At 45.8% G+C, this 18,437-nt stretch overlaps 2 protein-coding genes across 3 annotated transcripts in view; both read left to right on the forward strand.

Moving 5' to 3' along the window:
* LOC135913238 (small ubiquitin-related modifier 1-like) overlaps window positions 1-18,437 on the forward strand; it is a 60,436-nt gene that overhangs the window by 23,964 nt on the left and 18,035 nt on the right. Inside the window, exon 2 of one of the 2 annotated variants that reach the window (XM_065445845.1) lies at window positions 15,911-16,255. The exons of the other annotated variant lie outside the window; for it this stretch is intronic. Coding sequence (XP_065301917.1) covers window positions 15,911-16,255 — 345 coding nt within the window. The remainder of the gene's footprint in view (window positions 1-15,910; window positions 16,256-18,437) is intronic. 2 annotated transcript variants of the gene reach the window in all.
* LOC135911829 (uncharacterized) lies at window positions 16,272-17,191 on the forward strand. The gene is made up of 2 exons (XM_065444178.1): window positions 16,272-16,338; window positions 16,461-17,191. The coding sequence occupies exons 1-2, from the start codon at window positions 16,272-16,274 to the stop codon at window positions 17,189-17,191; spliced, it is 798 nt and encodes a 265-aa protein (XP_065300250.1).

An 18,437-nucleotide genomic window follows, 5' to 3' on the forward strand; every position in this document is an offset into this window, starting at 1 on the left:
TAGAGTTTGCGGAACAGAATAATATGAGGATAATGAATACCTTCTTCCGCAAGCGGGATAGCCGAAAGTGGACGTGGAGGAGCCCGAACGGTGAGACTAGAAATGAAATAGACTTCATACTCTGCGCTAACCCTGGCATCATACAAGATGTGGACGTGCTCGGCAAGGTGCGCTGCAGTGACCACAGGATGGTAAGAACTCGAATTAGCCTAGACCTGAGAAGGGAACGGAAGAAACTGGTACATAACAAGCCAATCAATGAGTTAGCGGTAAGAGGGAAAATAGAGGAATTTCAGATGAAGCTACAGAACAGGTATTCGGCTTTAACTCAAGAAGAGGACCATAGTGTTGAAGCAATGAACGACAATCTTATGGGCATCATTAAGGAGTGTGCAATGGAAGTCGCTGGTAACTCCGTTAGGCAGGATACTAGTAAACTATCGCAGGAGACAAAAGATCTGATCAAGAAACGCCAATGTATGAAAGCCTCTAACCCTACAGCTAGAATAGAACTGGCAAAACTTTCGAAGCGTAAGACAGCTGACATAAGGAAGTATAATATGGATAGAATTGAACATGCTCTCAGGAACGGAGGAAGCCTAAAAACAGTGAAGAAGAAACTGGGAATTGGCAAGAATCAGATGTATGCGTTAAGAGACAAAGCCGGCAATATCATTACTAATATGGATGAGATAGTTCAAGTGGCTGAGGAGTTCTATAGAGATTTATACAGTACCAGTGGCACCCACGACGATAATGGAAGAGAAAATAGTCTAGACGAATTCGAAATCCCACAGGTAACGCCGGAAGAAGTAAAGAAAGCATTGGGAGATATGCAAAGGGGGAAGGCAGCTGGGGAGGATCAGGTAACAGCAGATTTGTTGAAGGATGGTGGGCAGATTGTTCTACAGAAACTGGCCACCCTGTATACGCAATGCCTCATAACGTCGAGCGTACCGGAATCTTGGAAAAACGCTAACATAATCCTAATCCATAAGAAAGGGGACGCCAAAGACTTGAAAAATTATAGACCGATAAGCTTGCTGTCTGTTGCCTACAAAGTATTTACTAAGGTAATCGCAAATAGAATCAGGAACACCTTAGACTTCTGTCAACCAAAGGACCAGGCAGGATTCCGTAAAGGCTACTGAACAATAGACCATATTCACACTATCAATCAGGTTATAGAGAAATGTGCGGAATATAACCAACCCTTATATATAGCTTTCATTGATTACGAGAAAGCATTTGATTCTGTCGAAACCTCAGCAGTCATGCAGGCATTACGGAATCAGGGTGTAGACGAGCCGTATGTAAAAATACTGAAAGATATCTATAGCGGCTCCACAGCCACCGTAGTCCTCCATAAAGAAAGCAACAAAATCCCAATAAAGAAAGGCGTCAGGCAGGGAGATACGATCTCTCCAATGCTATTCACAGCGTGTTTACAGGAGGTATTCAGAGACCTGGATTGGGAAGAAATGGGGATAAAAGTTAATGGAGAATATCTTAGTAACTTGCGATTCGCTGATGATATTGCCTTGCTTAGTAACTCAGGGGACCAACTGCAATGCATGCTCACTGACCTCTAGAGGCAAAGCAGAAGAGTGGGTCTAAAAATTAATCTGCAGAAAACTAAAGTAATGTATAACAGTCTCGGAAGAGAACAGCAATTCACCATAGGCAGCGAGGCACTGGAAGTCGTAAGGGAATACATCTACTTAGGGCAGGTAGTGACTGCGGATCCGGATCATGAGACGGGAATAATCAGAAGAATAAGAATGGGCTGGGGTGCGTTTGGCAGGCATTCTCAGATCATGAACAGCAGGTTGCCATTATCCCTCAAGAGAAAAGTGTATAATAGCTGTGTCTTACCAGTACTCACCTACGGGGCAGAAACCTGGAGGCTTACGAAAAGGATTCTACTCAAATTGAGGACGACGCAACGAGCTATGGAAAGAACAATGATAGGTGTAACGTCAAGGGATAAGAAAAGAGCAGATTGGGTGAGGGAACAAACGCGAGTTAATGACATCTTAGTTGAAATCAAGAAAAAGAAATGGGCATGGGCAGGACATGTAATGAGGAGGGAAGATAACCGATGGTCATTAAGGGTTACGGACTGGATTCCAAGGGAAGGGAAGCGTAGCAGGGGGCGGCAGAAAGTTAGGTGGGCGGATGAGATTAAGAAGTTTGCAGGGACGGCATGGCCACAATTAGTACATGACCGGGGTTGTTGGAGAAATATGGGAGAGGCCTTTGCCCTGCAGTGGGCGTGACCAGGCTGATGATGATGATGATGATGATGATGATGCCTCTCAGCCGCCTTCGTCGTTCATTTTTCCAACTACGCCTGATGAAGTAATCTCAATAATTAGGACCATTAAGGCCCCTAGTGATGGCCTCGGTAATATTAACGTTTACCATCTTAAAATGATTGCACAACATATTGCTAGCGTTCTCTCTTATATCACTGACCTCATTTTTATTTTCCCACGCGAACTGAAACGCGGTCGAGCCATTCCTGTTTTCAAAAAAGGTGATTGCACGCTCATGCAGAATTATAGACCCATTTGCGTTATTGCATTTTTTAATAAAGTTATCGAAAATCTTATCGAAAAGCGTCTATTAGAATATTTAAATAAATTTGGTATTCTTTCTTGCTATCAATTTGGCTTTCGTTCTTGCTTTTCAACTAATCTGACACTTCTAGCTCTTACGGATTATCTTTAAAAAGCGATTGAAAATGGGAGATTTCCAGCATTCATAATCACTGAACTATCGAAGGCCTTCGACACTGTAAATGACACAATTATTTTCGCTAAACTCGAAGCCATTGGAATAACCGGTCCGTCGCTACTTCTAATCCGTAGTTACTTACAACTTAGAAAACCAGTCGTTAACATTTCTGAATACTACTCTAAAGAAGCTACTACTAACATTGGTGTGCCACAGGAGTCCGTAATAGGTCCCCTACTTCTCGTAATTTGTATTGATTATCTGCCTAGTTGCTCTCCTCATCGAATTGCATTCTTTACAGTGACGATGCAACTATATTTAATTCTAACAATTGTGTAACAACGCTAATCAGTAAGCTAAACGAAGATCTGGTCAAAATATCCACGTGGTGCGAACATACAGGCTGCAAATTAACCATAATAAGACCGATTTTGTCGCCTTCACCTCGCATCAGCGATTGCCTGAGCACCTCCAATACATGTCCATGAACAATCACTAAATTTAAGCAGTTGATCATTGCTCCTATTTAGGTGTGGAAATTTATCGCCACCTTAAATTTTGCCTTCACATAGCTAATGTAAAAAAAGAAAGCGGCATATGGAATGTGCGTTATAATTAAAACGCGACCATATTTCTCATTTTTCTACTCTTAAGTCTCTTTATTATGCTTTTGTTAATCCTTATATTAACTATAACATTGAATCATGGGGAAACACAACAGTCACTTAACGTCATTGCAAGTAATTTGAAATCGAGCTATTCGTCTAATAACAACTTCATCTCGTAGCATTAGCGCTAAACAGTTATTGCATGCAGATAATATTTTGAGTGCGACTGATCTTGTTAAATATAACCTCGAAATTTTTACTTTTAGGGCATCAAACAATACTAATATTCCAGCAACCATCATATCAAATACATCTTTTATTAATACAAGAACGATAGGCTTGAGAGAATATGAACTTTATTTTTCTCAGCGTTCGCACCAACTACGGCAAGCGGTCATTACATTCTTCAGGTTTATCTCCATGGAACACATTAAAATTTCCTTTAATATTGCTGAAAGCTCGGAGGTGTCATACAGAAATTAAGCACTTTTTTTTACCTTCTTCCGACTCCCCTTTTTCAGCGTAGTTTTTTTTTCTTCATTCTCTCTTTTTTTTGTTTGTTGAAGAACATCCCTTTGTAGTTCTCCCTATTATTGTCTAATCCGCAGCCTTGTTATTGTTTAATGCGTTCAACTGCTGTTTTTCTGTTCCTTCATGCCTCGTCTCCTAAAAACTTTTATCATCGGAAATTTTACACGTTACCATTGTTGTTTGTATAATTGTTGTCGTGATGCACAGGTGGTCCCATGTCAGTTTCTAACTGCGGGACCTCCTTCTGTATATATGCACATCATGCCACTATCCCCGTTTATGACGTATAATAAGGTTATTCTGATTCTGATTCTGACATAAGTTGGGCCTCGTTTGAAGTCAGAGAAGTGCAGGGCAAAATTAGTTTTGAAGAAGTCTCTAGAACATGGATAAAAAAAAAATGGGCGGCTAAAGTGCACAAGTATCTGCACCTAAAGAATCATGGAAACATAATGTAGAAATAGATCGAGAAAGTTGGCATACAAGTACAGGTTAATTGAAAGTAGACATACAACTAGGGATCATTAAAAAGAAAGTGAGAGAAACAGAGATAATAAATTGAGTGCAAAGAATGGAAACGAAAAAGCCACGGAGATTTACGAGAATGGGAAAAAATTAATTAGAAGGGAAAATCTGCAGGATATCACGGAGGGAAGTGCCTTACTATATGAGACTCGAGCTGGCCGCTTAAGGACAAAAGCATAACGGAGCAAATATTCGCCACAAGAAGCATGCGTATGCCGTAGCGAAAATCCGGAGTCCATTAAGCACATCCTAATGGAATGCGAAGGTATTCCACCAGTAAGATCCGTAGGTAGCATATGACTGCCAGAAGCGCTTGGGTTTGAAGTGGATGTAAGCATCACCTGGTCAGCTATAGTTGTCGAGATGAACAAGGGGCGTTCAGCGAATCATGGTGGGGGAAAAAGCGGCAAAGAGATTGACATGACCGGATCGGTTACAGGCATAGGTTGCGGTACAAGTTAGGGAAGTTTCGAGGACGAGAAAAAATATTTGGATGTATATCAAAATGTTAGAATGATAAGCGTGTATAGACTACCTGATTAACTCAAGCAGGTCAAGTGACGATTTGTCACTGCCCCGCTTCAAGGAGGATGCGAGTACATAGTAATATTCATCGTCATCATCGTGTGCTGCAGCCTCTGGCTAAGAGAAAAATATCTCTATCGCGTCTTTGCTTTATTTACTGAAGTTAAGTTCGGCGCTACAGGATAAAATGCTACAGGAGTTTCACAATGCAGGCAGTATTTGCCGCTGTTGCAAACCAAGAATGAAAACGCTTACATTTTATTTATCTTTAATACCCTCCCCGTCCTTTTTACCCACGGGGCAAACCCGGAGATTCAGGAAGCATTGCCATTTAAAAGTAGTCACGGGGAGGTTCTATACAACGTATGAAGGCGTCTGCTATAACAGCGATGGAATATACCTGTCAGGAGGATGTGAAGCAAATGTAAGGATGCATGCATTTCTCCCGCTTTCACAGGGTGTCACCTGTCAGGCTCTCAGCCCCTGCATACTCACGTTTGTGTACTGGCAATAGGTGAGGGGGAAACGTGGAAGGTCGAACTAACACTGTGTGTGTGTGTGCGTGTGCGTGTGCGTGTGTGTGTGTGTGCGTGTGTGTGTGTGCGTGTGCGTGTGCGTGCGTGTGCGTGTGTGTGTGTGTGCGTGTGTGTGCGTGTGCGTGTGTGTGTGTGTGTGTGTGTGTTTGTGTGTGCGTGTGCGTGTGTGTGTGTGTGTGTGTGTGTGTGTGTGTGTGTGTGTGTGTGTGTGTGTGTGTGTGTGTGTGTGTGTGTGTGTGTAAAATTAAATTAAATTAGTTCTACCAACATCTATTCTCTAATGCTCCTGGAGTCGATGCAGTAGTTGCCAATTGCTTGTTCCCCAGCCTGCATTCTGCCCACTTTTGCATTGAAGTCGTCCATGACTACAGTATACTGGGTTTGCATCTTTCTCATTGCTAATTCAACATCTTCATAAAACGGTTCTACTTCTTCATCATCATGACTGGTGCTTGGAGCGTAGGATTGTACTATCTTTAATCTATACCACCTATTTAGCATTATTACGACGACTGCTAAACTCTCATTAATGCTGTCGAATTCATCAATCCCAGCATATATTGCAGGATCTAGAAGTGTTAGGTAGGATAAAGGGCATGTCACCATAGGGCAGTGACGTCTGGGATTTCCCTCAGTTTGAAGATAGAAAGAGCAAAATTGGTTAAGTAGAAACAGGCCAACATGGTCGCAGTAAAGGCAAAAGCAGATGAATTCAGACTGGTGCTAGCAAACAAATATACAGCTTTAGAACAGGAAGATAAAGCTAACATAGAAATAATGAATGAAACGGTAACTAGGCTGATTTAATAAGCAGCAATTGAAGTGGGAGGTAAGGCACCAAGGAAACCAGTAGTTAAACTATCCCAAGTAGAAGAGGACCTAATGAAGAAACAATAAAGCACGAAAGTGCCTAACTCAAGTGATTAGGTATAATTCACTGAACAGTCAACAAGAAGAAAGTAAGGGATATTCGAAATTATAACGTGGGAAAAATTTGTGCGGCAGTAAAGAATGGCTGCAGCATGAAATCATTGAGAAGAAAACTTGACATATGATAGGACAAGACGTATCCAGTGAAAGATAAGTAGGGCGATGATATAGTAAAAGGAGCTGAATAATTCTGTAATGACTTGTACAGTACCCAGGGCAAGCCACGCTACCTTCATGGGAAGTAGTGATGAACGGGATGCAGAAGCTTCTTATATAACTATCGATTAAGTTACAATGACCTTGCAAGACATGTCCCGGGGTAAAACGGCAGGAGATATGACGGAATAACAACCGATTTAACCAAAGATGGAGGATATATTATATGCTTGAAAAACTTGCGGCCCTTTACGCGCAATGCCTCACAACTTTATGTGTACCAAAGAGCTGGAAGAACGCCAACATTATACTAATTCATAAGAAGGAAGAGGATAAAGAATTGAAGAATTATGGACCAATTAGCTTGCTTTCAGTATTGTATAAAATATTCACCAAGATAATTTCCAATAGAATCAGGGCAACAATCTACTTCCAATAACCAAGGGAACAGGCTGGATTCAGGAAGGGATATTCTACAATGGATAACATCAATCAGTTATCATGTTATAATCAATCATGTTATCAATCAGGTAATTGAGAAATCTCGCTCTCGCTCTATGTCAACCTCTCTAAATCGGCCTCGAGCTCCACCACTGGAAAAGCTGGCGCCACCGTCGGCGTAACGTGCTAGGAGGGATCACGTGGACATAGCGGCCGCGTCTGCTGCTTCGGGCGCGCCGAAGCGAGCTGAAAACGAGTTTAAATTCCCTCGTACGCTGCGGTCCTCATTTAGTGGCGAAACTTTCCCGCTTCGAGTGTCTCCTTTACAATGCTTGAAAGCACTACAATAGGTAGTGGCTGCGCTTGAAGGCGCGCAACATGGTAGGCTACTGCTCGGTGCCGCAGGGCCGGACGCACGTAACGGAGGCCTTGTCAGCCTTATTCACACGTAGCCGCAGGACAAGAAGCTGCGTGAAGCTTCTCTCGCGAAACATAAAACCGGCAAACAGTCATCGGCTACAACTCGGGTATGCAGCAAGCACAGACGCGAGGAAGATTTCTGCTACGGCGCCCAGTCTGCGATGTTCTAAAAACGCGCGCTGAGACGCTCGCCCGACTCCGCTCGCCCGACTCCGCTGCCCGACTAATGTCATGACGGTTTGGTCTATTGACTTGTCGATGCTATAGATACTGGCAAGTTCAGTGGAGTGGAAAGGCAGCGGTAAGAACCACATTTAAATAAAGCATGGCATATGGTCATGTTTTTATTATGAATTAATGCACTGGATTACAAAAAAAGGAGCAGCGGGAAATTGCACGCTGAGAACACCGATAAACATACAGTGCGACGCAACTCGGTAAGTACTATTGAAATGTCAAAGAATTTAGAAGAAAAAAAAAGATTTAATCGTCGCGACGGCACATCACAGTCCCCGTAGGCGTCGAAGTCTCTGCAATGAAATTATTTGTGAAGAGCCTACGCAACAATGGTTGCTTGTATACTGACAAATGCTCATATTCTGCGGCCTAAAGCTCATGGCACGGTGCGAAAACGCGCGCGCGGAGAAAGCGAAACAGTGCGCGCACAAGCGTGCAGACGCGCAGTCGGTCGCTGCGAATCTGCGCGATCGCTGCATTGAGGCTTCATTCTATTACGCTCCATGTAGTTATACAAACGCTATAAGAACATATTTCACATAGTTTGCTCTCAGCGTTTACCTACCTTTCACGCAAGAAGCCGGTTTGGGAGACTCCATCGCGGCGACCGCGCGCAGTGGCGTTTACTATATGTATTCGGTAAAGAGATAGCGTCTGTAAACGATTGTGTGCTTTCAGTTTGCTCAAGATTATTATTTAGACGGTAAGAAACTTCTCTCGTTTCTAAAGTACTTACAGAAATGTCCGGGAGAGCTCGCGCGTGGTGTTTTCAGTGAGTGCTGACAGCAAAACCTATGAGGAGCGCGCCACGTGATCCCTCATACTACGCCAGCGAGGCGCTTCCGATAGATGGCGACTCCGTAACTCCTCGCCGCCAATAGCTTTCATGGAGTACAGCTGGCACACATGAATTTCTTGGGGAATATCTACAAAGATTCCACAGCACCTTGGTTCTCCACAAGAAAAGTAGAAAGTTACCTATCAAAAAAGGGGTCAGGCAAGGGGACGAAATCTCCGTAATGATATTCACTACCTGCTTAGTTTCGGTTTGCCCGAAAAGTAATGTCAGTGGTTATATTGTGAAGTGACTATAGGCGCTACGTGAACGTGAAGAATAAGCAGTTAGGGGGACAAAAGAAACTGCTTTCATAGTTTAGCTCCATGGCGTTGGCAATTTGAAATCAACTGCTCTACTTCGCAAGGCGCGCACACAATAAACGGCAAGCGACAACACATGCATGTCTGTATCGTGAAAACTGTAGACAAGGTGCAAGCTCAGCAGCGCCGTGCCAACATCTGTACGACACCGTTCGCGAAATGGCTGCTAGTCGCATTTGCTGCGTAGACGGGTGGGTCTGTGCGTGTTGTTATGCTGACAAATCCCTCAGTTCCAGAGATGCAACGTTTACCTTAGCGTCAAACGGCAAACGAGAGACGGTTTATTCGATTCAGTAGTATAAACAGCCTCTTCGCTCAGTTACCAACGGTGGGTGCGACGACATCCACGTTTTCGCGAGAGAACTATACACAGCGTATAAACGAGCGATTCTGCGAGCAGAGTTTTTTCTAACAGTACTGCATGGCACGCGCAAACTGTAAGTGTCGCGAAGTTCAGGAAAAGCGAGAATCAGTAATACCAGCCCGTAATATATTGCTGCAAGGCGCTGCAGTAGTTGTTGTAGCCTGTGACCCGTATGGCTCCTACCCACGATTGGGGATTGCGAACGAGGATGAGAGCACTGACGAAGACGACGATCACCGATAGTCGTGCGCACGGGCTCCATCTTGTATGCCTGTCTTCTGCCCGTTGTGTATCTCTTGTAAATATATTGTCAAGCGTCTTTTCTCCCCATAACATTTTGGTGAAGAGTGCGGGTTTCTCAAGTCCCAAGACGGGCCTACGCAGCGGACGCTCCTTGGCGGCATCTGCAATACCAGCGCAAGGTGGGGACGAGAATGCTTCGAGCAGGTCACCAACCGTGCATCAACCATCCACCGCCAACCGCCCCGTCGTCCTTACGCAACCGGGTGACCCACTGACTAACGAGTCGCGTTATTGCCGTCTCACAAAACTCCTTGGGTTGCTGCTTCAAACAGTCTGTAGCTGACTTTTTCATGTCATCGTCCGACACGAATCTGGTTCCCTTGAGCTGTTCTTTTCAAATGCTCCAAAATGTGGAAGTCACAAGGTGACAGGTCTGGGCGGTATGGCGGATGTTGCAGCGTTTTTCACTTGAACTTTGCCACTGTTGTGTTAACTACATCAGCGTCGAGGGGACGGGCATTGTCGTGGGACCAAGGTGACCCCATTCCTCAATTTTCCACGTCGTTTGTTCTTGATTGTGACACGCAGCCATTCAGGCGTTTCACAATATTGGAAACAATTGATAGTCTCCCAAGATTTAGCAGATTCTCTCAGTAATGGCCCCTGATGATCGAAAAGAAAAGTCAACACCACCTTTCCGGCGGAAATGACAGTTTTTGCTTTCTTTGGGCGTGATGAATTCGAATGTTTCCACTGTAAGCTTAGCCGTCGTGTCTCAGGCTCGTAATAGTGGCACCATGGTTCGTCCCTGATCACAATTGCAGACCACAAGTCGTCACCCTCATTGTGATACCGGATCAGATGAGTCAAGGCAGCGCCGAACTTCTCCGTCATCTGGCGGTGGTTCAATATCTTGGGCATCCATAGAGCACACAAGAGCCGATAACCAAAATGTTTATGAATTATGGTGTGAACCGGACCGTGACTGATGTTCACACGCTCTGCCAGTTCATTGATGCTTATCCTCCATTCTTGTCTCATCAGCTCATCAACCTTTGCAGTTTTGTTAGGGGTGATTGCACGATGGCTTTGGCCCAGTCTTGGATTGTCTTTGTAACTTCCACGTCCTTTTTGAACCGTTTGCTCAAACGCTTCACAGTGGCCAATGAAATGCAATGTTGCAATGTTCAACATATACGGCAGCCATGCGGCGACCAATTTCTTTTTGGAAAATGCCTTCAGCTGTCAAAAACTTCATGGCACCACGCTGTTCAACTTTTGGAGTGTCCATTATGTCACGCAACCATGTTTAACCCAGTGTATGAGAGCATTAAAGAGCATTTATCCTCACACCCGCGTGTCACTTTTGTAAATGAGAGATGCCTGTGTAATACGCGCATGCCTCGCAGATAATGAACCGAACCATTATTGCGCGGAGTGGGTTGGCTCACTTTCACTTGACTCGCCCTCGGACATAAGAAATACGAAGATACAATGGAATACGCAAATGCGAAGATACGGCTTGATAAAGGGCAGAAAAGTGTCACTGTAAACAACTTTCACTGCACGTATACACAAAACCTCGCAGCGAAATATTTAAATATACATATAAGTCTCCAATAAATCTACGTATCTTAGAAAAAAGTCACAGTATATAATTCGTCAAACAAGGCAAATAAACATCTTGCACAATCACAGATTCACAGATCACAGAATCCTAATGCCCGACCCTCCTCCCTTTACTCCCCCTGATTGCACGATGGCTTTGGCCCTCGTGACGGAAGGCGGCGCGCTTGCTCCCCGCTTTTCTCCTTTGCGCACCCAAGACTCAGTCACCATCGTCAACTCACCCATTCCAATTCCTCCCCCTACGCTTTCACTAGGACATACAGCATGCGGCGCTCGGTCACGATGTTATCGCCCTTGGACTTTGTACAAAACATGAGGCGCGACGGCGACGGCAGGAATGCGCCTGGAGTGTGTATATAATTGCTATTGCAATAATATAATAAGAGTACCCGGCAACTGAAGCGTCCCGTCGCCCATTACATTCCGCAAAAGAAGAGGTAAGAAAATTGAACTTTCACCATACGACCATTCGGTGACCCGCAACAATTTATTTCTTTTTCTTTTGAGGGGCATGGGCATCGAAATGAAAGAAAACGCAAAGGAAAGTATGTTGGCCATAATCGAATGCCTACTTTGAGCACCTAATGTGGCTACTGAAGGAATCTCGAAGAAAACGTGAGACGCTTGGTCCACCGAGAACCATACGCGTACTGCTCGGTATCCTACACCGGCGAGACAAGACTTTCCGGAGAGGTTGCGCTCAAGCGAACGCGGTGCAATCCGTCTAGTCCCCATAGCGATAGCGGCGAGCGACCATTGTTTCTTTTTCTCGTCTGCTAGCCAGAAAGCGTCCAAAACTCTGCCAGGCAAAAATCCACTCCGCCAGAGCAAAGCAAACTCGCACCGAAGTGCGCCGCGCGGTGGTCGGAGCAACACGAGAAAAATGTATGTACTCTGGCTGGCTCGGGCAGCCCACGGTTAGAGAGAACAAAAAAAAAATTTAAGCGGCTCAATGTGTCCTTGCGAATAAAAGGCAAAGTAGAAAAAATAAATAAGGACGCAGTTACCTTGGCTGGCTTTAGTGCCTTGACGTGGATGCTATGGCGTAGGTGAAAAAAAATGATATTTTTTTATGTGACATAACGGCACAAAAGAACCACCACAACGCTTCGTCTTATTGGACCTCGATGCGTGCTTTGTCAACTTGTCTGCTAGTGTGTTGAATTGGCTTGTCTCGTCGTATGTTCCTATGTAAGACTTTAGAAAAGCAATGCACTTTTAGCGTCAAATGTCTATAACAGCATTAATCCCACAAAGTTCTGCAATTGAAAATCTAAAGCACAACGTTGGAAATGTCAATACACCTTTCACATCAAATGTTTATGGGAACGTTATACCCATAAAGTTTCGGAATTGAAATCCATGCGCTCCGTAGATTCCGCGACCTCCGCGAGATGCCGCGGCGAGCTATTTCGCCATCAAAACGCCCTTGAAACTTCGTACTCGGGCGGGCCTCCTTGCGTTACGATATGTGGCTCCCGGTGCACGGGCGCTGCCGCGAAATCCAGCCCGATTTCGCAATGTTCGCGCTAAAAGGTCTTTTCGAGCGTGAAAAGGACATTCTAGACAAAATACAGAATGATTTCCGGCGCCGGGGGCTGTTTTGGTGGGCGTCGTACGACAGCACGAAAAAAAAATTACAAGTAAGTGGGGGGGGGGGGGGGGAGAGTGGCTGAAGCCCCACAAGCCCCTCACCCCACCGGCTACGACCCTGTAGGCGAGGTATAATCACTCTCTCCTGGCTCGATTACACCTAGCTCTAACATCTTGTTTACTTCAGCGGCCATGACTTGACATTGTCGAGGTGAAACGCGATAAGCTTTCGAACGAACTGGATCCGATGAGGTTAACTCGATATCGTGAATGATCGCAGTGGCCCTGCCAGGTGTGTCTGAATATATGTCTTTAATTTCAAACACGAGTTCCCTCAGTTCGGCCCCTTGATTGGGATTCAACTCTGCCTGCTCTACTAGCTTCTCAATGGTCTCTAGAATGTCTTTTGCCCCCGTTACTAATGTTAACTCCGGAAATTTGACAGGCACCTCCTCGGGTTGTGTAAGAGACATGTTCACAGTGGCCTCCCTCTGCCGGATAGGGTTTAAGTAGATTGCCGTGGTACCCTCGTGGTGTCCTTCGTTTTCCCCGTACCGTGATTACGTAGTTTGTCTCTCTGAATTATGTCAACCGGTCCTTCCCATTGAACCTGTAGTTTGTTTTTCAATGAGGGTTACCTTTACCCCAACTTCAAAGCGTCGTGTTCAAGCCGTCCTGTCATAGTAATGCTTAGCATTGCTTTGGGCCCTGTGCATTTCCTGCCCTGCTAATTCTTGAGATGTGTGCAGTCGGTCTAACAGCTCTAGCACGTATGCCACAACCGAAGGGTCGTCCGCCCGGCCTTCCCAGGATTCTCGAACAGTGCGAAGAGGCGACCGAAGGCAGCCAGTGTAAACTGAAGGTGAAAACGCTGTGGACTCGTGTGGTGCAGTTCGAAGCGCGAACTTTGCGGCAGGCAAGCAAACCTCCCAATTGGCTTTGTGCTCATAACAAAGGGCTCGCAAAAGCCGTTTCAAGATTGAGTGGACTTTCTCTACCGCGTTTGAATGCGGGTGGTCCACTGAGCCATGAATGATTTTACTACCGCACGTTTCCAGAAACGTCGAGGTGAGTGCGCTCGTAAAGACGGATCCTTGATCTAACTGGATTTCTGCGGGAAACCCCACTCGCGCGAAGATAGACAAAAAATTGGAGGGCGCTTAAGCTTCGCCTTCAAGAGTGGAATGCGATAGCGTTATCGCACCCCGTTCGCACCGCCTACTCAAACGCGCTACGCCAGCCAAACGTCGCGATCGGCAGAGATAACCGGGCCCCGACGCGCCATGAAGGCGGACGCGATCATGGGGCGAGTGGCGCGCCATGTGTCGGGGCAGCAACGTACATTGCGACGAGGGGGCCTTCTGTGTTTGCCGCAAGATGGCTCTGCGTGTGCGCAGAGCGCAAAAGAAATATAGCGGAAGCGTACATCGCTACTCGTGAAACTGCGACTTCTGTAAGTTACATGGTCATAATTACCGATATCCACCGCAATATAACTTTCTACGGCACGTTTCTAAGGCAACACCGCATTCACTAGAGGCGATTTTGTCCCGTTTTGAAGGAACGAACTCGTGGCTATTTGGTAGCGTCTCCGTCTCACACTTGGGAGACCCTGGTTCGATTCCCACCAGCCCATCTTGCAAGATATTTTTTATTTATGAAGTGCCTTCTGGGATTTATCGCTCACGGCCAACGCCGCTGACGCCGACGCCAACGACACCGGCTTTTCTGCGACAGGAGCTCCTTGATGCTGTCGCGTTAAAAGCGCGTTGACGATCTCCACGGAGCTTAGTTCTTTGAGGTGCACCGCCTCTGGGAATTTCGTAACGGGGCATAGTACAGTGAGAATATGCCGATAGCCAGACTGCGTTGCAGGAAGTGGTCCCACTGTGTCTATTATGAGCCGGCGAGACGGCTCCGTGATAATGGGAACAAGTTTCATCGGCGCTTTAGCCTTATCTCCGGGCATGCCTATGCGTTGATATGTGTACTATGCGTAATATGTGTCGCAGCTTCTCACGAATGCTTCCACTTCCCTTTGTTTTCCGAATGCCCAGATGCCTTGTTCAACAGGCCCCGTGGACCAGGTGCAGGAGGACCTGCTCACTCGGGATGTGGCACCACGAGTTGGTCGAACTGCACTCTTTTTCGACGGGCGTACTTTCTATAGAGGACGCCTGCCCTCTTGAGGAATTTCAGGTTCTGTTTGACCACACCTTCTTTCGCGTCTGGCCTTAGGTTTCTTCTGCATTCTGCCTCTCGAGACATTTCAGGCTCCGGCGCTTGCCTGACCTCTTCATTAGCTAGTATATTTTCCGCAATATCCCCTATGTCCTGTTTGGTGCTGGTTGACGAATCCTCCATCAAACCTGTTTCCTCCACCACTGGACATCCGTACACTGCCTTGGCCGCGAGCTCCCTTGCCTTGGAACGGGTTAGGCTTGCACTATACCCTCACTAAACCCGATTCCCCTGCGTCGCAACAAATCCTCGGATTTGTTAGAAAACAACTATGGATACTGCAGCTGGAGATGTGCCGAGACGGCGGCTTCAGTGTCCAATGTTCCAAAAGGGTCTTCGATACGAACCTTTGCCACAGGGTGACAAACATTGGAGGCCTCTACGGCTTACCTTATCCAAGCACATTCTCCCGTGCACTGGCCTTCATCTACGTACGATGGGTGCACCATGTCCGTTGTGGCTGTCGAGTCGCGAAGGGCCCGACATGGTTTACCGTTTACCACGAGGTCTCGAATGTACCATTCTATAGCAATTTCAGATTTTCCCCGTTACTAGTTAGTGACATCAACACTAGTTTGGGATTTTGCACCCCACGGAGATATGCCCCGTTTGCTGGCAGTTGTAGCAAACTACTGGTTTCTTTGCCTCGAAAGCTTTTTTCTTTTGCCTTTCTGTCCTCTGTTCGGATGACTCCTCCTTTCCGATGCTGTCCTCGTCCCTATTTTTCACCGAATCTGACCTTTCCTTTGATTTATACTGACTCGACTTTGACCATCGCTTTGGCTAGTCGGGCCTGTATTTATTTATATCCTTCATAGAAGCTTCGTTGCCTTCGTCCGCACGGCGAGTTACGTACTCCTCAGCGAGATTGGCCGCTCTCGTAACAGTGTCTACGCCAGGCCTATCCTGAACCCAATGCTTCATGTTTACTGGCAGCCGGCGGTAGAACTGTTCTAATGCAACGCACTGCATTGAATGGGCAAGGTGGCAGCAGTACGAGCGTCATGCTTACCCGCTGCCTATTTCTTACGCAGATCGCCTTCCTCGCTTGTTGCCACCTCGAGTGTGCTGCGGTCATCTCTCCTGACGTCACAGCTCTCGTGCACTCGCCGCCATCGTCCAGACCCTTGGGCGATTCCGCTGGCAGCTGTACGAACTGTCCTATCTCCCTTCCGGATGACTCTCTTGATCTGACCGCCACCACACGTGCCCGGAGCCCTGGCATAGCTGGCACACTGAACCGTCCATTCACATTCAAGCCCAGTCCCATGACGTCAACGATCATGCCTATGAATTCCCAGCCGGATCCTTCCTCCTTCAGAGGGCAAGGTGGCAGCAGTACGAGCATCATGCTTACCCGCTGCCTATTTCGTACGCAGGTATGTTACTTTCAGAATGCCCGCTGCATTCGCTCTGATGACCGATTCTTACTGCTGCTCCCTTGCCCACACCATCCTCGCAGGTGCTTTGCTTATATTTCTTTGTACTCGCAGCTCGCTGTTTGTATTAGTAGATTGTTACAGAGTGGTGACGTTGAAAGCAATCCTGGTCCTCGCTCCCAAAAAAATCCGAGCCTTTCGCAAGGTTTTGACGATCAACCATCGGTGTCTGAAATGCTCGCTGAGCTTTTGAACGGACAGAAAAGATTAGCTGAGGATATCGCCGAAATTAAAAACTTTCAACAATCTGTTAACGCACGTTTTGAGACTATCGAATCGCGTCTGGCCGCTCTGGAGTCCTCGTCACATAAGCCTGCCGTCCCAAGCGGCAGCTTTAACAGTGAACTCACGCGTCTAACAAACGAAATTCACAACCTTTCAACTAAAAATGATGAATTAGAAAACCGTGCTCGAAGGAACAATTTAATCTTACATGGTCTGCCAGAATCCTCCGATGAAGATAATGAACGCCTGTCCTCAGACATTGCGAAATGGTTTGAGGATAAACTTAAAATGAGCTGTCCTCAAATAGAAAGATGCCATCGTCTTGGAAGGCCTTCACGTGATTGTCCGCGACCCGTAATTATGAAACTTCTGGACTATCGGGAGAAAGTTTCGGTATTAAAAAGTGGTCACAAGCTAAAGGAAACCGATTACCGTATTTCGGATGATTTTTCACTACGTGTCCGGAATATCCGCAAGAAACTTTGGGAAGCGTCTGAGAGTTTTAGGAACAACGGGTGCACGGTCCGCATACGGTTTGACCATATATTTATTGATAAAGTTCGCTATAACTGGAACAGCGCTTCTAATACATTAGAGAAATTACATCATAATACAGCACTAAATAGCGTCGCACCTGCCTCTCCGCCTTGACTCCTTCGTCGCAAAACCAATGACCTCCATGTATTAAATATTAAGGCTCTTAAGAAGCCTTCTCAATAAATTTTCCGACTTCATCTTTCTAGTAACTGCTCATTCCCCCCATATTATAGGCATTACTGAAACATGGCTACATGACAGCATATTCGACTCCGAAGTTGCGTTAAGTGGATACACGTTGGTAAGAGTTGACAGACCAAATAGTAGAGGCGGCGGTGTCGCCCTCTATATACAGTCCCACTTGAAGTTTTCAGTCCTTGAAACCCCATGTGAAATTGAATTGCTTTCGTGCAAGATTCATTTGGAAAGGTCATCCGCGCTAATTGGGGTGTTTTACCGGCCTCCTGGCTCTTGTGGTGATCAGTTCGCTTTCCTTAGCAACATTCTGCATGATTTGAAATCATCAAATATAATACTTATGGGAGATTTTAATGCACCAGGCATTCACTGGCCCTCTCTCACCATTACCGACTGCGACGTGTCACTCTCAAGAAAATTATTGCGTCTTTCCCTATCACTCGGTCTTAAACAGATTCTCCACGAGAAACACCAGGGAAACGGCTGTCCTAGATTTACTTTTTCTTGGCTCAAGTCTTTTCGAGGGTGGCTCCCAGTGCTGCGTTACTGACGGGATTTCTGACCACAAAGCCGTACTGTTCTCGGTTTGCTGTATTGTTCCCAAACAGCGGATTGAGTACTGCACTTTTCGTGATTTTAACCGCGCCGATGATGCTGCAATTACCGACACACTTAGCGATTCGTTTGAGAACTTTCATGAATTATCTTTGAACAATGATGTTAATGTTGCCGTAGGGTTTTTTGAGAATATTGTTAAAACATGTATTAACCAATTTGTTCCCCTGAAAACAAAAAAGAAAAATATTAATTCACCGTGGATGACAAGAGGACTGCTACATTTATCGCGTCGTGTTTCGCGATTGCGCAAATCTAAAAGAAATGGTAATCCTGACAAAATTGCAGAGTTCAATGATGCCAAGAAGGAACTGCGCCAGAAACTAACATCTGCCAAGGATTTCTACTATGCTGTTACTTTGCCAAAATTAATTAAAACAAACCTCCGTATGTTCTGGAAATCGATAATGCCAAGTAACAGCACAACTAACAGTTTAGTTGTCAAGGACGTGGCAGTTTCAGATTCACTCACGATTGCTTCCGCTTTTAACACCTATTTTCATTCCGTGTTCACACAGGATAACTCTTCACTTCCACCTTTTAGCTG

This window comes from Dermacentor albipictus, chromosome 1, assembly GCF_038994185.2.
Source record: "Dermacentor albipictus isolate Rhodes 1998 colony chromosome 1, USDA_Dalb.pri_finalv2, whole genome shotgun sequence".
Lineage (NCBI taxonomy): Eukaryota > Metazoa > Arthropoda > Arachnida > Ixodida > Ixodidae > Dermacentor > Dermacentor albipictus.

Excerpts from the sequence above, each read along its gene's own strand:
- LOC135911829 (XM_065444178.1), top strand. The coding sequence starts at position 16,272 with ATGCCCGCTGCATTCGCTCTGATGACCGATTCTTACTGCTGCTCCCTT. Across the intron at positions 16,339-16,460 it reads TGCCCACACCATCCTCGCAG|GTTTTGACGATCAACCATCG; the intron begins GTGCTTTGCTTA and ends GCCTTTCGCAAG.